At 52.9% G+C, this 17,966-nt stretch overlaps 1 protein-coding gene across 11 annotated transcripts in view; it reads left to right on the forward strand.

Annotated features, from left to right (window-relative positions):
* Positions 1–17,966, forward strand: part of RPS6KA1 (ribosomal protein S6 kinase A1) — a 43,713-nt gene that overhangs the window by 11,874 nt on the left and 13,873 nt on the right. For 3 of the 11 annotated variants that reach the window (XM_035562313.1, XM_035562314.2, XM_035562315.2), the window contains 2 exons: positions 12,242–12,295; positions 17,209–17,325. In XM_035562313.1, the coding sequence (XP_035418206.1) occupies positions 12,242–12,295; positions 17,209–17,325 (171 nt within the window). Of the gene's footprint in view, positions 1–4,502; positions 4,529–9,305; positions 10,026–10,064; positions 10,130–11,092; positions 11,326–12,241; positions 12,296–14,014; positions 14,323–17,208; positions 17,326–17,966 lie in introns of those variants that run through there. The other 8 variants (XR_007709115.1, XM_050715204.1, XM_050715203.1 and 5 more) reach the window with 7 other exon arrangements.

Genomic DNA, 17,966 nt, shown 5'->3' on the forward strand with positions numbered 1-17,966 from the left:
CTCTCTTTCAACGTGCAGCTTCTCAGCCTGTCAGTGGTAAAGCGCTCAGTTTAAGCCGGCTGCTCCGTGTTGTCAGTCGAGGTAATCAAGTGGGTTTGTTTTTAATGTAACGCCTGACAGCTGCCTGCCTCGTTCCTGCCAGAACGTTTGCTCTTCGTCCTTGGCAAGGCCGGGCGATGGTTAACAGCAAGCTTCTGAGCTCTTTAAAAAAATAACAAATAAACGCCTGTTTGAGGAGCAGAGTCTCTGATGAGCTGCAGACTCTAATGAATAATTGAAGAGGGGTCAGTTTACAGGACTTGCACAGGAGGAATGCAGCGAAGGCTGCAGAGCTCGCGAGCAGCGCTCTAACAGCCCTCGTGCACGTCGCGCCCGGCAGAGCTCTGACCGATCACAACTGCTCTGCTTTCTCCTCTTCCATTTCCATCCACCTCAGAGATTAATAGAAACTGCCTCAGATTCTGTATCCGGGAAGCCTCTTTAACTGGAGGGGAAAAAAAAAAACTCCTCTTTTATTGTATGCCATACCTGGAGGAAACATGTGTCATCCATCTCCCCATGAGAGTTCAAAGGGGTGAGTTCTCCTGAGCCTGCAGCAAAGCAAGGGATCCTCCTGCCATCCTCTCCTCAGCCACATATCTCAGGATGGAGCTGCGGGGGCAGATGGGTGCACTTTGGAGGGGGCAGAGAGGGCACTGGAGCGAAGTCAAGTTCTTTGTGGACCTGGGAGGAAGCGTCAGCAAAGCCAGAGCTTTGCCTGCACTTCTCCAGAGGGTTAAGGGGAGCTGTGCGCTCTTCTCTCTGACTGACGGAAAGGTAGAGTGGAATTGGCCACAGGAGATGGGGTGGGGAAGTGCTGTGGTGGTGGCAGCTGCCTCTGTGCCCAGGCAAACAGCAGTGCTGGTGCTGAAGAGGACCCTGAAGGGCTCAAACCGAAGAACTTGCATTTGATTTTTGAAAGGGCACAGGGTGGGCCTGGGTCTCTGGAGCATGGCACCCTGGCCCCGTGTTACTAAACACAGAGCTGCGAGTCTCACTCCGGGTTTGCTGCAGGGTAACCGGCTTCATCGCTGGCTCAGAGGCAGATCTGGGATTCCTCCTGCACGCGCAGGCAGTCGCTGAAGCTCCTGCAGCTTTACAAGTGTCAGCTTTATTTGGAAGCTGAAGCGTGGTTTTGATACGAGCAGTAAATTCCTTCCATAGCTCCAGGTGAAGCTGCAATAACTTTTTCCCCCCGGCTGCACGGTGCTGCCTGTCAGGCGCTGCCGCGGAGCGGGGAGAGGCTGCGGACTGTCCTGCGGAGCTTGCAGCAGCGAGATGGCTCAGGGAGCGCGAGCAGCTCCCGCTGGCGCTGTAAGTGTGCGGGGGGCAGGCAGGGTTCACAAGCTCTGCATGCAGACGGCTTTGAGCCCCAGCTCTCCTGTAAGGACTCCAGCCTGGCCCGGAGCCCTTCTGCTTCCCCTTTGCCCTCAGTAAAAGCTACTCGCTTGTTTGCCTGGCACTGCCTCCGCGGTGAGGAAAGCAGAGGCACTCTCCCAGCTGGCTGGGCTCAGGAGAAACTCCAACTGATCTCATTGCAACGGCGCTCTAAGGCAAAAGGGGTTTACCCAAGTGCAGCATGAAATCTGGGCCCTTCCCTCGCCAGTCACGGAGTGCGCATCCGGGAAATGTCCCCCTCACCTTCAGGTACAGCAAAAGAGGGCATTCGTCCCTCGTTTGTACTTGAAACCTGGACTTCAGCAAAGCTTCTGCCGTGGGTCAAGGAATCCTGGCTCGACTGCAAGCAGAATCGTTTTGTGCTCCCGTAAGCACTCCGAGATGTGGTGGTATCGATTCCCTCGCTGTGAGGAGAGGTGCATTTAACTGAACTGCTCCGGCTCGGGCTGGCCTGCTTACAGAGGAGGAATACGCGGGCTCTGGTTACAGAAAGGGGGAGGCGATGTCTGTGCACTGTCATCAGGCCACCGAGGAGCACCGCGTGCTAAACCGGACACCGGGCTCGTGTGCCTGTGGCGTCTGGGGGTCCTGCTTCTTCTGGGCTAGCTTGTGTGGGCAGCGCTGGGAGAGGGGAGCCTTGGGTCTCGGCAAGGGCAGCGGGGAAGGAAAGAAGGAAAGAAAGAAAGAAGCTCCTTAAAATAGCAGTTTTTGTATATTTAGGAAACAGGATGAGATAGTCCTACTATTCAAGGTGTCTGTAATTCCTCTACTGTGATATTTGGGAAGGGGAAGGCTGGAAATCTTCATTTTATGCCATCCTGGCCCAGGGACCCGGAACAGGAGCGTGCCTAGTGGCATGGCCGAGCAGTGGAGGGATTGGTTGCTGGCTGCCACAGTATTTTTTTTCAAATTAAATGAAAAATGGTGCTTTGCAGGCTCTCATCCTGCACGTTCTCACAAGGGTGTTAGTAACACACAGCTCGGGGTGTGTTTTGGATGTGGTTTTTATTTTAACACCGGCATAGCTTGAAGCCACCGTCTGAAAGCATGTGAAGCTTTACTTTCAATTTGTCCTTCCTGGGGGGCAGGAGAGGGGTGGGTTCTTTCGGTGTGTGCGCAGCCAAATCTGGGACACACCAGGCAAAGGCTCTAGCGAGACCTGAGACTTTCACGTCGTGCGAGAAGAAAACTACCCGCAGCCTGTGTGTTGTGGGAGGAGTATGGAATTCCTGCGTTCCTGCGATAGAGAGCAGTTTCCACAGCCCACGATAACTCCAGGGGCAGCGACCGGTCTCAGTCCGCGTTGTGCAAGCAGTGCTGTATTTTCCAATTCAGTTAGAAAGAGCCTTCCCTTTTTGCACTGAAAGCAGCACAACTGCATGGTGCCTACGGGGAGGATAGTGCTTCAGGGCTGCTTCCTAGGAGTTATATTCTTCATTTAGAAAAACCTGGGCCGTGGTCTTCTGGTTTTACCACCATCAGCACACAAGTTGAACCGAGTTTGGTGAGAATTAATAGACTTACTGCCTCTCCTCCTTGCCTGCAAGCAGAATCCGTAGGGCTGCAGGAAAGGCTCGCAGTATCCTTTGCACTTTCTGTACGGGAACTAATTTGTCCTTTAGAAGCTGCACAATTAAGTAGTTCCTTATCTCCCAGCAGTTAAAGGTGTTTTCCTCTCTGGTATCTCATTTTGCTGGGTGCAAAGTCCTGCCCCCTGTGAGTGCTCTTCTTGCAGCTGCGGCTTCGTGGCTGGCTGCAGTGGCACCAGGGAGCTGTCAGAAAGTCTCCGGGTGTTTTGGGCAGATCTTTTGCCTGAGCTCGTATCTTTATCCCAAACTGTTCCTTGTCAGCTGATCCTGGCCAGCTGTGGCTTGTGCCTGGAAAGGGTGGAGAGATTTTATTTGTGTTTTTATTCTTTTTTTTTTAAAAACTTGCAGGATCTGGTGCCAGAATGTCTTGCCTTGGAGAGGACCAGGAGCAGGGAAGAGAGTGCAAGGGGCGTCCCTGTGCCTGAGTCTCTCTGCTGTCTCCCCTCTGTCCCACGAGGGACCTGACCTCTCTGGCATTAAGGAGGTATTTTGGTGCTCCTGGCCAGATGAGTCAGGTAGCAGCAGAGCAGGTCAACAAGGATGTTGTGAAGCAGAAGGGCTTGCCTTGCTGTGAGAGCTCTGCTGTCAGGCCAGCTTCTGTCTCCTCCTTCCTTCAGCCTCAGGCTTTGGTGGAGAAAACACCTTATCCCTTAATCAACTCCTAAATTCCCCATCTTAGGGGTGCCGGATGTTCCGACGAAGGCATTTGTGAAACGAACCCTTTCTGCTCTTCAGAAATGTGCTTTGAGCTTTGAAGGAGCTCTGAGTGCCACCTGCTGGAGCGTGCCCGGCCGGGGAGCCTGCGGCAGGGCGGCAGGGGTGCCTCTGGGCCCCGCCACTTGCTCAGCCCCTTTTTGGTAGCGACACAGCCCATGCTGCACGCGCTGGAACCTGTCACTGCCCTGCCACCGCACTCTGCTGGGAAATCCTGTGCTCTGTTACTGCTGCTCTTCTGTTTGTTGCCAGAGAGCATTGGTATCTATTTGTAGCCTCCGGGATTTCGCAGCGTTTCCTTCCTGTTACAACTCCATCCACCTCCACGGAAGAAGATGTGGGTCATTTTCTTGTGTACAAGAGAAGCTTTCTGGTGAAAGAAGGGGCCCTTGAAAAAAAAGACAGGGTGGAACTGCTCTGAACAAACACCAAACAGGGTAAAACTGGACTGTCCTGGTTTGAGTTTTCCCTTTTTAGGGATTTGCTTATAACCCCCATTGGGGGGAGCCAAGATCGCTGCTCAGAATGGCAGCAGAATTGTTCCCAAGGGTGACCAAATTAATTTTCTGCTGAGCGTTTGGCTGCCTCTCTGAATGGAGAGGAGTTACCCCAAGGAGAATGACGGAGTGCTTCTAGGATGCTCTGATGCCTGGCGTGAACAGTTCTGTGGCTTTTGTTCAAAGCCACGTGGAGGGAGAGTTTCCTGGCGTTATCCATGCCGTGATGGAGCTGGTCAGTCGGTTCTCCCAGGTGCCGGCAAGAGCTGGTGCACGAAGGCGACAAACAGGGTTTGTAACGCCGGCGTTCCTCATAAATCACTGCGCAGAGCTCTAGCTGTGTGTTCTGCGATTCTTTTCTCTTTCTCCCTGCCCCGTTTTTTGTTTTGTTTTCCAGGAGACCAATAAAACAGTCCCCGGAGATGGCGCGGGGTGAGACGTGCCTCTTTCCCGTAGCAGCACTGTTCTTTCTACGCAATCCCTTCTTGCAAACCTCTAGCCTGAAAGCTCTCTGCCAGGAATCCGCCCCCATCGTTATCCACTTATCAGGAAGTTCCAGTTGCCGAAGTCTCCGGTGCTCTTTAACCGTGTTTGTAGAAGTGACTTTGTCCAAGCCTTCCGTCTTCAAAGCCGCCCTGCGGGTGGGCCCTGCCTTCCCCCACCCCGTGCGCTCGGGCTGCCTCGCGGAGGCTTTTGTCTGTCAAAACAGCCGATACCGTGTTCAGCGTGAGCTTAAAGTGCGCCAGGGCTAATGAAGCTGCCTCTCTCCCCACAGCTCTGCCTCTTGGATTGCTCTAGGTTTCTCCCTCTTCTTTTAAGCTCTGTCCGTGTTCGTGCTGTCCTGTTTCTCCCTCCTCTTGCAAAAGCTGCTCTGAGTTCTCTCGTGTCTCAGCAGGGCGCGGGCACAGCTCTTCCCTGCATCTGCAGCCTCTTTTTATGCACCTTCCAGGAGTGAATTCTTCTGCAGCCTTTCCTGGTCTGAGTATGGGTGGAAGTGGCTGAGGGGCTCAAGCGAGAGGTTCCATCTCTTCTCCATGACCTTTTGTAGATGAGTGCAAGCACATACTAAACTAATGTACCCCTGTCTTGTAGAACACAGCGAAAGAGTGGTCAGCCCTCTGCTTTGAGCAGGCAGCCCTGCAGCGATGCTTGGTCGTGTTTTGGATGATGCTGGAGCAGGAAAGCTGGAGCCCACAAGGTTTCATACCCACAAGGGAGGCCAGATGCGGTGCTGAGGGAGCTGGTACGGCACAGGGAGCGTGGGCAGGAATTAGACCGGTTGGAACATGTGCAAGAGATCAGGACAGATTCTTCTCTTGGGCAGAAAGGTTTTTAAATCTGCTTGAGGTTTCAAATGATTATTATTTTTTCTTTAATTGCTTGTGTGGTATGCGTAAGCGCGAGAGAGGTGGCTTCAGAAATTAATCTTTGAATACAACCGTGATACTGAAATGCCTGCTTGATTAGAAAAAGAGAGGCTCTTGAATTCTCCAAGCTGTTTTTTAAATCATTATGATCTCACAAAATGTTCTGCTTGGCTGGTCATTGGTTTTTAACTTCTCTTCTGAACTGGAGGGAGAACTGCCTTGTCAAAACTTGGATTTAATACTGCTGGCTACCACTTTTCAGCTTCAAATCTGCAGCCATCTCTTGGTTGATACAGGTTGTATAAAAGTCTGTTCCCAGGTCTCTTCCAAGATTGGTGTTATTGTGAAATTCTCAGGAAAAGAACTGACTGTCCTTGCCAACAGCGGGGTTCAAACCCAGCCTGTAACGCTCCATATTTCTGGAGAATCTGCTCTCCTGGCAGGCCAGAAAACAGCTCCCTCCGCTAAACAAACAAGGAGTAACAGCACCTGCTTACTCTGACTTAGCTCTTCCTCTCCCCTCCCAGCAAGGGCTGGCAGAGGGGGTGGTTGGGGTGGTGACCGCGCTGCGGGGAGGGCGTGCGTTCAGCGCAGGTACGCGGTGACATTTCTCAGCCTGGCGGGGCAGCCAGCTCCCAAAAGGTCCAGGAGCAGCCGCGGGCTTCTCGAGAGAGGCGCCGGTGGGAGGGCAGGTTTCCTGTGGGGGCAGTTAGCGTCGCCTGCCTCGCTTTCCTGGAAGTTAGTAGATGGCAAGAAAGCGAGTTAAAATCTGCAGCTGCTAATACAACCATCTTGTTGTTGTGGGCAGCACTTCCTCTCGTGTCAAAATGGCTTCTGCCCTGAGATCTGAGCGTGCTTTTGGCACATCTCCCTCCTCTTGGTCCCTCCTCTGAGCCCATCTCTCTAAACAGGTCCTTGCACCCTCCGTGCCGCCTGCTGGGTCCGCTCGACGCACGTACCACAAGCCAAAGCCCTTCGCTTACAAGGGCACAAGGGCTCTGCTCCGGAGGGAGCTGTGCTGCTCAGGGACGGGTGCTCACGTGGGATTTCTCAGGCTGGGGCCAAACCTGGGTGCTCCCAGGAACACCTGGAGGTGACCCACCAAAGGAGCGAAGACAGAAGTAGATGGTCCTGCTGGTCCTGTGCTTGCAAACGAGAGCAGCCGTCCGTCAGTCTTGCCAAATAAGGGCTGTGCAGGAGGGGAGCAGTGGCTGGTGAGGTTTCTTTGCTTTGTTCCCCTTTTTGAGAACCACCACCTTTAAAAAAAAAAAAAAGAAAAGAAAAAACGTTCCAGACAGAGCTGCCTTTGCCTCTCTGCTCTCTACAGCAGCAAAAAGCACATTTGCTTCCTATGAGAGCTAGCGGGATCCCTTGCTTCCCGCTTATTTCAGGCGCTCTCTAGGGTGGGAGCCCCGGTTACCAGCACTTGCTGCTTGGCGGGGCAGTAATCGCTCCGAAGTGAATTGCACAAAATAACTTGATGCAAAAGTTCAGGAGCACGAAGCTCCCGTGCCCTTGAGGCTGGCACCCTCCTGCAAGCCCCCAGGAATGGGGAGGGGGCTGCGCTGGAGGGGGCTGCGCTGGCTGCAACCCCAGCAGTTGTGCACTCTGGGCTGCAAGAGCTCAGAGGTCGTCTTCATCCTGCTCCTGCTCGAGACCTTCAGGCGTGGCCCGCAGCTGAAATCTCTGCTGAGACTTCGCTTTGGTCTTTGGGGCATGAGCTCCCCTGCTGAAGCGTGCTGAGGTGGCAGCAGCTGCCTCTCCTCAGGCAGCAGTTCTTCACACCGTCGGCTTCCTGTTTGTGCAACGCCGATCCTTCTCTCCCCTCCTGCTGTGCTGCTGTTTGCAGAGCTTGGTGGGATGGAACTGGATCCAGGCGGGAGGCAGAGGCAGTCCGCTGGGTATTCGGATTTAAAGCAAGCTAGCACGGGGTCCTGTTGTATGGAGCTGATGTTAGGACTTGCTGGAGCTTAGCCCTACAGGCTTGTCTGCTGACACAGAATTGGATTACGGCATTTTCAAACCACACACTGGGATCCATTTGGACCTGGCACCGTTGGATTTGGGGTGACATCTTTTTTTAGGACCGATGTGCTGATGACAGGAGGTTCACACCGAGCTTACAGTCGGGTCTTGGTGCTTCAGCGGTGGTGTCTGGCCCACTGCTGCTCAAATGGCATCATTGCTTCTCCCAGGACCCGTGGGTATAGAACAGAAAGAATTGGCAAGCCCACTTCTGTCACCACCTTTTTGCTTTTCAAAAAATACGGAGTAAGGCCTGGAAGCAACTTAAATCTGCCCTAAGAGTGTCAAACTCAGCATGGATGCACAAGGTCACTTGGAAGCGTGACAGCGGAAGGCTCTTGTGTTGGCTCAGCCGGGCTGTTTCTTGCCCTGAGACCCACAGCTTGCCTGCCTGTGCTGCATTTTCCTTGGGTTTATGCTTCTTGTTTTAGATGTACCACCATATAGGCAGCTAACAGACTGAATATTTGGTGCTGGTCCCTTCTTGTGGGAGCAGAGAGAGCAAAGCGCAGTACTGAGGTTTCTGCTCTTTCAGCAGCCTTTCCTATCTGTTAACTATCTGTTAACTGCACCTGAAGTGAAGATGGCTTCTGCTTCCAACCGAGACTGCTTTCTGGTCTCTGGGTTTAGCAGAGGGACTTCAGGATGGGCCTCTTCCTTCTGAAAAGCCTCAGGAATTCAAAGCACTGTTTGGAGGTGAGAGAAGGGGCGGGCGGGCTGAGCAAGGTCCTGGCAAGGCAGAAAGAGGTGAGGATGAAACTGTGCTGCAGCTTCAGCTGTGTTAACATGTAGGTCAGAAGCCTGATAAGAAGAGAGGCTAGACCACAATCCAAGATACTCGATTGTGCCTTCTCACGTCCACACTGAAGCAGGCCTGCCTTCTGGAGCTGCTTTCATTCCTTGCACGAGTCCTGGCTGCCCAAATGTAAGCTCCAGCTTCTGTGTTTCCCTGCTACGGAATTGTTTTGAGATCCCTTGTGTCTCCTGTCACAGGAGGAGGGGGTGATCCCCAAGAAACAGGCTGTGTAAGTGGAAAAGAGCCGTTGGGATGCTCCCGTGAAGACACACCTGCGGCCTGGGAGCAGCTTTCGTGCTGCAGCCCAGGGCAGCGCCGCACAGCTTACCAGCTGCAGACGCTGTGAGTCTGCCACGTCCTTCAGCAGGAGCAGGCACTTCTGAAAGCAGCAACTGTGACTCTTCAGGTACAGAGCGGGCACGGCTAGCGGGATTCTGTAAAACAGCAAGTGACCTCGCAGTGACGCTGGTGAGACAGCTGGGTTACTCCAGGAGCCAGCTAGGGCACCTGCTTTGCATAGAAGACATGCAGATGGTCTCTTGATGGGAACTGGGAGTAAGCACGCGACTCGCTGCTTTCCTTGCAAACAGACAGTGGGAGAGAATTCAGAGCCGTGGCACTGAAGCCCTCCTTCCCCTCCACTCTAGTCCCCATGCCTGCACTGCCTGACTTGGCCACTTCCAGTTCCTTCCCCCGGCCGTGCTAGGACACCTCTGGATGTCTGAGAGCGCTGCACAGAGGCAGTGGCGCAGCGCAGGAGCTGACCCCGAAGCAAGCGGGCTGGATTGTGCAACCCTCTCGTCAGATGTCAGTGTGCAAACCTCGCGTGGGGCCTCGCCGCGGTTTCTAAAAGACCTGATGCAGCAAGCTGCAGATGACCAAGCAGAGGCTGTGACATGGGGCAGGGACAAACGGGGCGAGCGTGCAGAAAATGGCTCCTCCTGGCCCCTTCCCTGGAGAGGTGCAATCCTGCATTCGAACAGCCGAGGTACATTTGGGCTGGAAACATCACTTGTGCCCCTCAGGACAGGGGCAGTGTAACTGTGGGGAAGAGCTAAGTGTGCTCAGTTGCTCTTTCTGCGTGCCTGCCTGTGAAACGGGACTACAGGACCAGTCCTCCTGGACAGCCCGCTGAGATTTGCTGATGGAAAGAGCCGTGCCTGAGCACCACCAAAGTCCTCTTGTGTTTTCTTCTGGTCGCTGGTGCTGTGCAGCGATCACCACACAATGCAATTTCCCCATCTGAAACCACAGTTTCCTTTCAGCGAAAACTCCCAAAATACATCCCAGTGACGTAACTACTACTTGGGGTTCTCGTGCTCGGCTGGGTGCTGCAGAGAGCTCTAAGTTCGGAAGCCAGCTTGCAAACTATGGGAGAATAGCAGCCTAAAGCTTTGGAGATGCTGAGGCTCCTCTTCCGCAGCAAGCCAAGGATCCAGGAGGCAAGTGTCGAGCTGGTAAAATATCTGCTCTGCGTGCAGTACGGTGCTGTCTGTTCTGCAGGGCGGAGGGAGAAGTCGGCGAATCGCCCGAGCTTGGAGAGCCAGACCTTGTCCAGTATTAATTAACAATTTCGCTTTTGGGAAAGGCATTTCTGATGGTAAAGCTGCTTTCTAAGAAGTGTCTTTCCTAGGTGCTGCCAGAATTTGGGAATGTTTTGGGACCAGAGCATGTGTGAAGCAACAGAAATTAAAACAGCTTCTGGTTAGTTGTTGATGAATAGGAAGCGAAATGCCAAAAGCATAATCTGTTTCTAGCTCTTGCAGTTTTTTTCTTGCATTTAGATGTGACTATATCAACCAGCAAAGTGACAAAATGCGAGCAAAAACAAACCTGTCTCTCGGCTTCTGGCTTGTAAAATCCTTCCTCAAAAAAGGGGAAAGTAGGAGAGAGGACTTGTATTTTGAACTTGGTCTTGGAAAGAAACTGTGCGTGTCCCCAGCCCCTGGTGCAGGGTGTCTGAGCCATCTGTGCAGGCAGAACGCAGCGTTGAGAAGTTCAAAAGAAGTTGTCTCCTCCTCTGCCTCCTGCCACTTCCTGGACTTGAACCTGGTCGGCGGGCGTGGGTGTTCTTTTATTTTCCAGGAGTGGCGAATGTAATTTCCCAGTCGTGGAGGGATCTGTGTAAAATGGCCTCCCCTGAGGCCGTGGGCGTCGGAAGATGGCTGATAGCTCACTGGAGCAGCGTCTTGCGCTGGTGGGGTGGACCTGCAGAGATCTGTGCCTTTGGGAGCAAAGCCAGTCCTTCCCCAGCGGGCTCAGCGCTCGCTGGTCCCCGCGAGGTGCTGAAGAGCCCGAGCCACGAAGGAGCGGGTTTCCTTGTGGGTGCGTGCCATCCCCAGGGGCACCGTGAGGGTTTTGTGGTCACTTTTGGGCACTAGGGCTCGGGAAGGGGTTCAGTTGTGGCTGTGCCGGCTGCCGAGGACGTCGGCTTCCCACCATGGCCAGGTGGGACAGCCACCTTCTCCCAGACCTCCCAAAAGAGACCTCGGCCACTCCTGCACCACGGTGGAGGAAGGAGAGGAAGAGGTGAACACAAGGGCCCCCTCCGATCTGATCGAGTCCTTCTGGAGCTTAAAACCAGTTAATTCTTAACTCTAATCTCGCTGTTTTTGCGGCTCCTCCCTTCCCTCAAGGCTCGCTTTTTCTTCTCTCACTTCTCCGTAGCTCCTGTCCTACTTTCAGACCTGCTGACAGCCAGTCGCAGTCGCTCTGCCTCGCGCTGCGCCCACCCGGTGACATTCTCGGCGCCGTAGAGCCCTGCCAGCGCCGCAGGCTCCCACGTGTTCGTCATGCTGACTAACGGCTATGAAAGAAACAACAGAAGTCACAGCTCAAGTCTCTCCTTAGATCCCTTCTGTGTGCAGTCACATGCGTTTTATCTCATCTGCAAGCTGAAGGCATGGACCTCTCAGGGGAAATGTTTCGAACGTGATTTGATTTTTGGGGTGGTTTTTCTCTTCAAGCTTCAGCTTGTTCTCTCAAAACCAGACAAGAGAGCATCTAGCTGCCACAGCTTATCTACGTGCATTCATAAAAATGTAGCAGGTTAGGGATCTACGCTCTGTCCATCCAAAAACTTCTTCCCCATCCGAGTTTTTGGGAGGACAAGCGTCCGTTTCCTAGCTGAGCAGCAGTTCTTTCCTAAGCTCCCTTTAAATGTTTCTGCGTTTCACTGGAAGGGTTCACAGAATTGCGTCTGGTCCCCGAGGCAGTGCAAACTAATATTTCTAATACTGCTCAGGGACCTGTCACGGCAGCTGAGCTGGCCCTTCCCTGCCCTCGAGGGATGTGGTGAGTTTTTCTGTTTGAATACGTTCCTCCTGGCTGCTTTAGAAATGCTGAGCGTGCCCTTGAGGAGAAGCCCCCTCCTCACCACTGGGGTGCCAGACTTCTCTGCCGTGCTGGAAACCTGGGTCATCGCTACCAGAACAGATGCTTTTGGAGCCCGTCCAGATGTAACAGAGCAAAATCTGATTTAACGTTAATCAACCTGCCAGAAATCCAGTCTCCCTCTTTGGTGGTGGTGCTCTGGTTCTTGGGAAACACGTGTATCCAACTGCCAGCACCATGTCCTTCTCCGCTGCCTGTCGGAGCCTGTCAAAGGCTTTAAGAGCAGCTGGCTCCTCCTGGCTCCTCCTGCTCTCCTGGACCCACCAACATGGCTCAGGATCGCATCCTGAGGAGCGGTGTGCGTGGTGGGACACAACCGGGGACTGTACACAGCTCGCCTGGTCTTGCAAAACAAATTTGTTGGGAAAACTTGAGCAGAGTATCACAGTCCCTCTGTGCTGACGCTCGTTTATTGTTCCGCAGGCAAAATCAGACATCACTTGGATAGAGAAAGACCTTGAGGACCCAGCAGACAAGGTAAGAGAGCCTGCTGCAGACGCGTGCCTCCAGGAGACTCGTGTGTGCAGTTCACACTTGGTGCCACGGCAGGTGGTCCCTGCAGCCTCACACGGGCACATGTGCGAGGGCGTAAGCAGCGCTCACAGGGACCTCAGAAAAAAAAAAACCCTTCCTTGCAGCATGCACCTAGCGACCCATCTCAGCTAGGTGGAACTGCTAATACAGAAAGCAGCGATTAGTCACTTGCTCACATGACATCCTAGACTTGACTTCATCCTCCTCCTCTTTCCTCCCCACACCGAACCCCTTTACGTGCTGTCACTTTTGTCTCCTGCAGCTTTCTGATCTTGTCAGCTTGCTGGGGCGGGGGCTCCAGCGGCGTAGTTACATGGGTGTACGGTGCCTTTTCCTGACAGTGTTTTACGGGCTCCTCTCCCAGTGCTGGGTGGCTGATAGCACGTAAAATTGGTGTGGTCGGAACAAAATTTATCAGATCTTCGAGAAAGTGTACCGGGTTTGCGTGCTGGCTGGTTGCCTGCAGCTCCTGTGTGGCTTCACCGAGCGATGTAGAGCTTCCTTGGAAGTGGAGATGCTCGTCTGCAGACCACACGCTGTGGACGTGATTTCTGCTTTGCTGGGGCTGTGGCTGAGTGCAGTGGGTGTCAGTAAGAGCTGGGTCTCGCGAGGACTCCTGTTCAGCAGCTGTGCCGTGCTGTTTCACACTGTTCTCTGGCACCTACCTAGCCTCCCAGTTGCTTTGGACCTCGTTGTTGAGGTTCCTTTTGTAGAGCTGGGACCAGCTGGCTCCTGGTATGAAATCATTTCGTTATCGGTTATCAAAGAACACGGTGCAGGGTGGAGGAGGGAAGACATTCATAGTCTCTCTGGGTCCAAACCAAGATCCTCTTTTGAAACTCTGCACTCTGGAGGATTTCAGAAATCAATACTGACACGGAGTTATTTCTAATTGCAAAGGTGTGTGGGTGTCATTTTACTCATTTCAAGGGGTTTCTGTCTTATCTGCGCTCTCTAGGGTGTTGCTGCAGAAGACGTCTGTCTGTCCTGACCCACTGAAAAGGTCAAAGGGAAACATAGGCTTGGAGGGGGAATGAGGCAAAAAGGATTGGTTAGAAATAAAAAGGGGGAAAAAAATCTAAATACCTCTCTTCTGTCCTGCCAATAAATCTGAGCAGCAGTGCGTTCAGAAGCTGTCTGCTTCAGAACTGCCTTTAAAAATAAAATACCTTGCATGGAATTGCCCAGGGTGGCTCTTAGCTAACTCCACCATCCCCAGCAAGGACTCGTGTTCAGCACAGAGCTAGCGAAGGACTAGATGTAACCCCAGGGGTGGCAGAGGATTTGCCTGTGGGATCGGTGCACACCGAATCCCACTGTGAGTGACCCATCACCGCCTTGCAAGTGTGAGAGCAGAGGTGTGCAGCTTTCCTAAGTGCTGTCACACTTGTGTGTGGGGTTTCTTCAGTTTTCCTTTTAAGAGAGTAAGAGGTTCCCAGAATACTCCCCTGCTGTGGAAATACCCCCAAAGTGTGAGCCTGACGTGAGATTTGTGCGGTACTAGATGGAAGTCAGGCTTCAACCTAGCAGACCACGCACATTTTCTGTGTTGTTTGAGCAGAGAAACCAAACATGAACAAGGAGCCGTAAGAACTATTTTTCTTAAAACCAAAACTAAAAAAAAAAAAAAAAAAAGTCCCAACCACAAGCCCTGTTGCTGGGGAGTGGGAGCGTGAACCTGCCTCGTGGTGCGACTGAGTCGCTCGTCTCCACTGCGCATCTGCCAGCTGGGCTTTAACCACCTGCATCTCCTCCATCCGGCAACCTCAAGCGTGCTGCGCCGCGGGGGCCGCCCCGTCCCCGGGAGCCGGCCGGCAGCGGGGCTGTGCGATGTTGAGCGGGATGGGAGAATGGAGAGGGACCCTAAGCTTCCTCGCATCTGCGCCTTCCTCAAGCTGTGGCTGCACAGGAAACACCGAGCAAAGCCCTGCAGCCTGCAGCTGCCTGCCCCCAGCCAGCTCTCCAGCCCGGTCAGTATTGCCAGCCGCTCGCTCAGCTCGCAGGGGGCTGCTTTGCTTCATTTTGGGTCGCTCGTTGCTCAGCCGAGGCTTCAGATGAATTTTCGGAGCAGCCTGGTTTGCTTTTCTTTTTGCTCCTCGTGGAATAGTTTGTTTAGTGGTGCCATTAAGCAAGCTTTTAGGCTGATGGTGAGAAACTCGGTGCAAGCGCAAGCTGTTAGTGCTCCAGGTCGGTGGCACGCAGGTGCTTTTGTGCTGAAGACTTGTTCTTGTACGCAGCTAAACAAGCTACTGGAGCTGGTCTCCAGAGCTGCAACCGTTGAATTGCAAGTTACTGGATGAGTCCCTGGGGGGAAGCCTCCCTTGTGTCAGCAAGATGCCAAATTGCGTCTCAAAGATTTTCTCAGAAAGCTATCCACAACGTCTCCGCAGCTGCCACTTTTGGTCGAGTTGGCGTGTACGCATGTTTGCTGACGGGGTCTGGCTGGCAGGCCGCGTATGCAAATCTCTGCCCGCCGGGAGATGCAGCTCGGGCTGCTGAAACCACTTGCAGCCAAACACAGCGGGTCTTGCCGTGGGCCGAGGCAAAAAGTTCCTGCGGCTGTGATCCTAGAACGGGTCCAAACGTCTTGGAGGTGGACGCGAGTGTTCATTTTAAGTGTTCCTCTCTGCGTAGGTGTGCGAGGCTGCAGGGTGAAATATGCTCAGTTACAGAAGTGCTGTTGCTGCGTAGACTTGGTTTCTTTCTAAAGTCTTTGTGAAGATAGCAAGAGGGGAGGGAAGAAGCCCTGGTAGCCTGCAGACAGCCCTGTCTTGACACAGCTGCCCCTCAGGGTGTTTAGGATACCGGCTGCTCCTTTTACTGTGTCTGATGGCTTGTGTGACTCTGCTTCTGCACCTGAATGCTCTGACCACGAGGCAGGTGGGGAGCTCCTCACGTGGGCTCACAGGAGCGTTCCTACAGCTCCCAGCTGGTCCCATCCCCGGGTCTCCCAGTGAGAGGGACAACGTGGAAGGACCACAGCAGGAGTGTGAGCCTGTGGGGTCCTCTGGGCTAACTCTGCTGGCTGGAAATGGGAAGCTGTTTGTAACCAACAGCTGTCTGCCTCGGGCTAAGCCTCCAAATGAAACCAGAAGTGCAAAGCGGCTGGTTTAAGCTGAGAGATTGTATGGAATGTGAGAACTTGTTGGTACGGGGGTTTTAAGGTCTGGGCTGTGGTCACTGAGGTGATGGTAAGAGCAAAAGGCAAGATAACGTGGGGGGAGCTTCTGTCCAGCCACCCTCGTACCTGTATCATACACCCGTGTCGTGCTGAGAGCGTGAGTTTCTCTGCCAGATCCTAGTGTCTGAACGGTGCGGGATCCTGAGAAAGCAAAGCTACCAACAAACGTGGACCAAAGCCACTTCCTAATCTAGACAAAAGGCAAACATGAGAGTGGGAAAGGAAGGGTGCGCGGTGCCGTACTGCAGGTAGGCGACCACATCCGTGTGCTCGGCGTGGCCGCCCTCCCCAGGAGGTGTGCGAGGGTGGGGAGTGGGCTGGGGTTCAGCGTGTGCAGGAGGCGGAGGCTGAAGCTTGGTTCCTGTTGTTTTTAAAAGCTGCTTTAATGAGGCGCCTTCCAGAGCAAGTCTCTGAATAGTTTTAGAAAAGGAAGTCTGAATTTCCCCACACACACACTTGGCAAGAGGAAAATCTAAATAATAATCCCAGCTTTGTGGTGCTCTGCGATGGCCACACCTGCCCTAGGGTCGGAGATAACCAAGTTTCGTGCCCTTTGGAACATAATTGCTGGCCTTCGGGTCCAAATAGCAACCAGACCATGGCCGACACCGGATAATGTGGGGCTGAAGTGCTAAGAAACCTGGACTTGCCCTTACAAGACGTGTGGCCACAAGGGGTTTCTGGCCTGAGTAAGATTCATGTCTGTAGCAGTGGGAAGTTGGCTCCAGCTCTCCCCATGGACCGTAGGGGAGGTGCTGGAACAGGTCTGGTGCAGAGGAAACCTAGGCGTAGACCCACTGGCTAGGTGTGATCCGTGAGAAGTAGAAGAAAAGGCACAGCTGCAAGGCTGGAGGCCTGAAAGGTCTCTTTCTGCTTGGAGATGGAAATAGGAAGCGGCATGAGGTGCCTGGGCTTTATGCACCAGGGGGATGGACAAGTTTTGCTGGGGAAAGGAGGTGTTTCTGCATCACCTCGCTGTCCGTGGCTGTTCTCATACACTGCTCAGACCACTCGGGTCTAGCTTTGTTGGTAAGTTTGTCCTGGGTACTGCTGGTTGGATCTCTTTTCCATTTTTTTTTCTTTTTTTTCTTTCTTTTTTTAATAAAAGAATGTGTTTTAAACAAAACATGTGCCAGAGACCTTGGCTTCCCCTCAATCTTCTTGAAGGCTTGAGTCTGTTAAAAAGCATCATCTGTATGTGCTGAAGATGCACTAAGACTTATGTTGCAGAGTTGCTCAGATTGCTGAGCAGATGGGCTCCAACATGTCTGATTTTTGCCAGCCCTGGCCGTGTTTTGACAACAGTGCTGTATTTTTGTGTTGTGGGATTTTTAGTGGCATAAACACTCCTGTTTTTGCCACCAGTGCCTTAAAAAGGAAGGTGCTTTAAAGCACTCTTCTGAAATGCAGCTCAAAGAAACGAAAGGACAAGGGAGCGTAGGGTTTGGGGAGAGTGTGGGATATTTAACAAGGCTGCCTAGTGGAAGCCTACTGGTGACTTATTTGTTCCAGATGTTGAAGCCAGGAGATACCTGTGACAAGCACCAGCTTTTCTGGTTCCCTCAGATGTGGTTCCTGTGAGTCTGCAGCTACAGTCCTTGTTCCTTACTTCGATAGGGCTTTTTCCTCCCTTGTTCAGGAGTATATTCCAAATCAACTGTCCCCTCTTTTTCAGGGTGAAGGCGTTGTGAAGGAAATCAACATCACACACCATGTGAAGGAGGGCTCCGAGAAAGCCGACCCTTCACAGTTTGAGCTTCTGAAGGTTCTGGGCCAGGGCTCTTTTGGCAAGGTGAGTTCAGTTCTTCCTGTGTGTCATGCCAGATAAGTGATCTTCAGAGAGATGACAAAAGGGACTGTCCCCAGCGTAACCACCTTCCTGATTCTCACCGGATCGTGGCTGGTGAGAATCTGACTGATAAGCCCACTTAGCAAATGGCTGCTTCTCATTTGGAAGGCAACTGTAGAGATGCCTTCTTGTAAAGGCCAGGCTGTATGTCCAGAGCCTCCCTGTAAGTCTTTTTTCAGATGATCAGGAGGAAAGAAGTAGTATCCTGCTTGTGAACGCCAGTGTTGCACAAGGCAGAGGGATGCCTGCAGCCCTCTAGCAGGCTGCCAGACTGCTTGGTCGAACTGAGGACCTGGAGGTCTGTGGCTTGCCCCTCTCTCCTCAGAAACGATGCTGTGAACCAGGGCTGGTTTTGGCCCCTGTTTACAGTCCAGTTTCCCTTCTGTGAAGGGTGAAGGAAGTAGCCTGTAACTCTTATCTATTTCAAAGTGCAAACAGTCCAGGTCTTTTGCAAGATTATCTGCTCCCACATTAAGTCTTCAGCTTCTTGTCAGTTCCCATCACCAACAGTGAGGGCTCATACAGGAGTGGGCGCTGTTACCTGTGCAGCTGCAGCAGTGGGCTTTACTGCAAAGAATAGCAGA

This window comes from Cygnus atratus, chromosome 23, assembly GCF_013377495.2.
Source record: "Cygnus atratus isolate AKBS03 ecotype Queensland, Australia chromosome 23, CAtr_DNAZoo_HiC_assembly, whole genome shotgun sequence".
Lineage (NCBI taxonomy): Eukaryota > Metazoa > Chordata > Aves > Anseriformes > Anatidae > Cygnus > Cygnus atratus.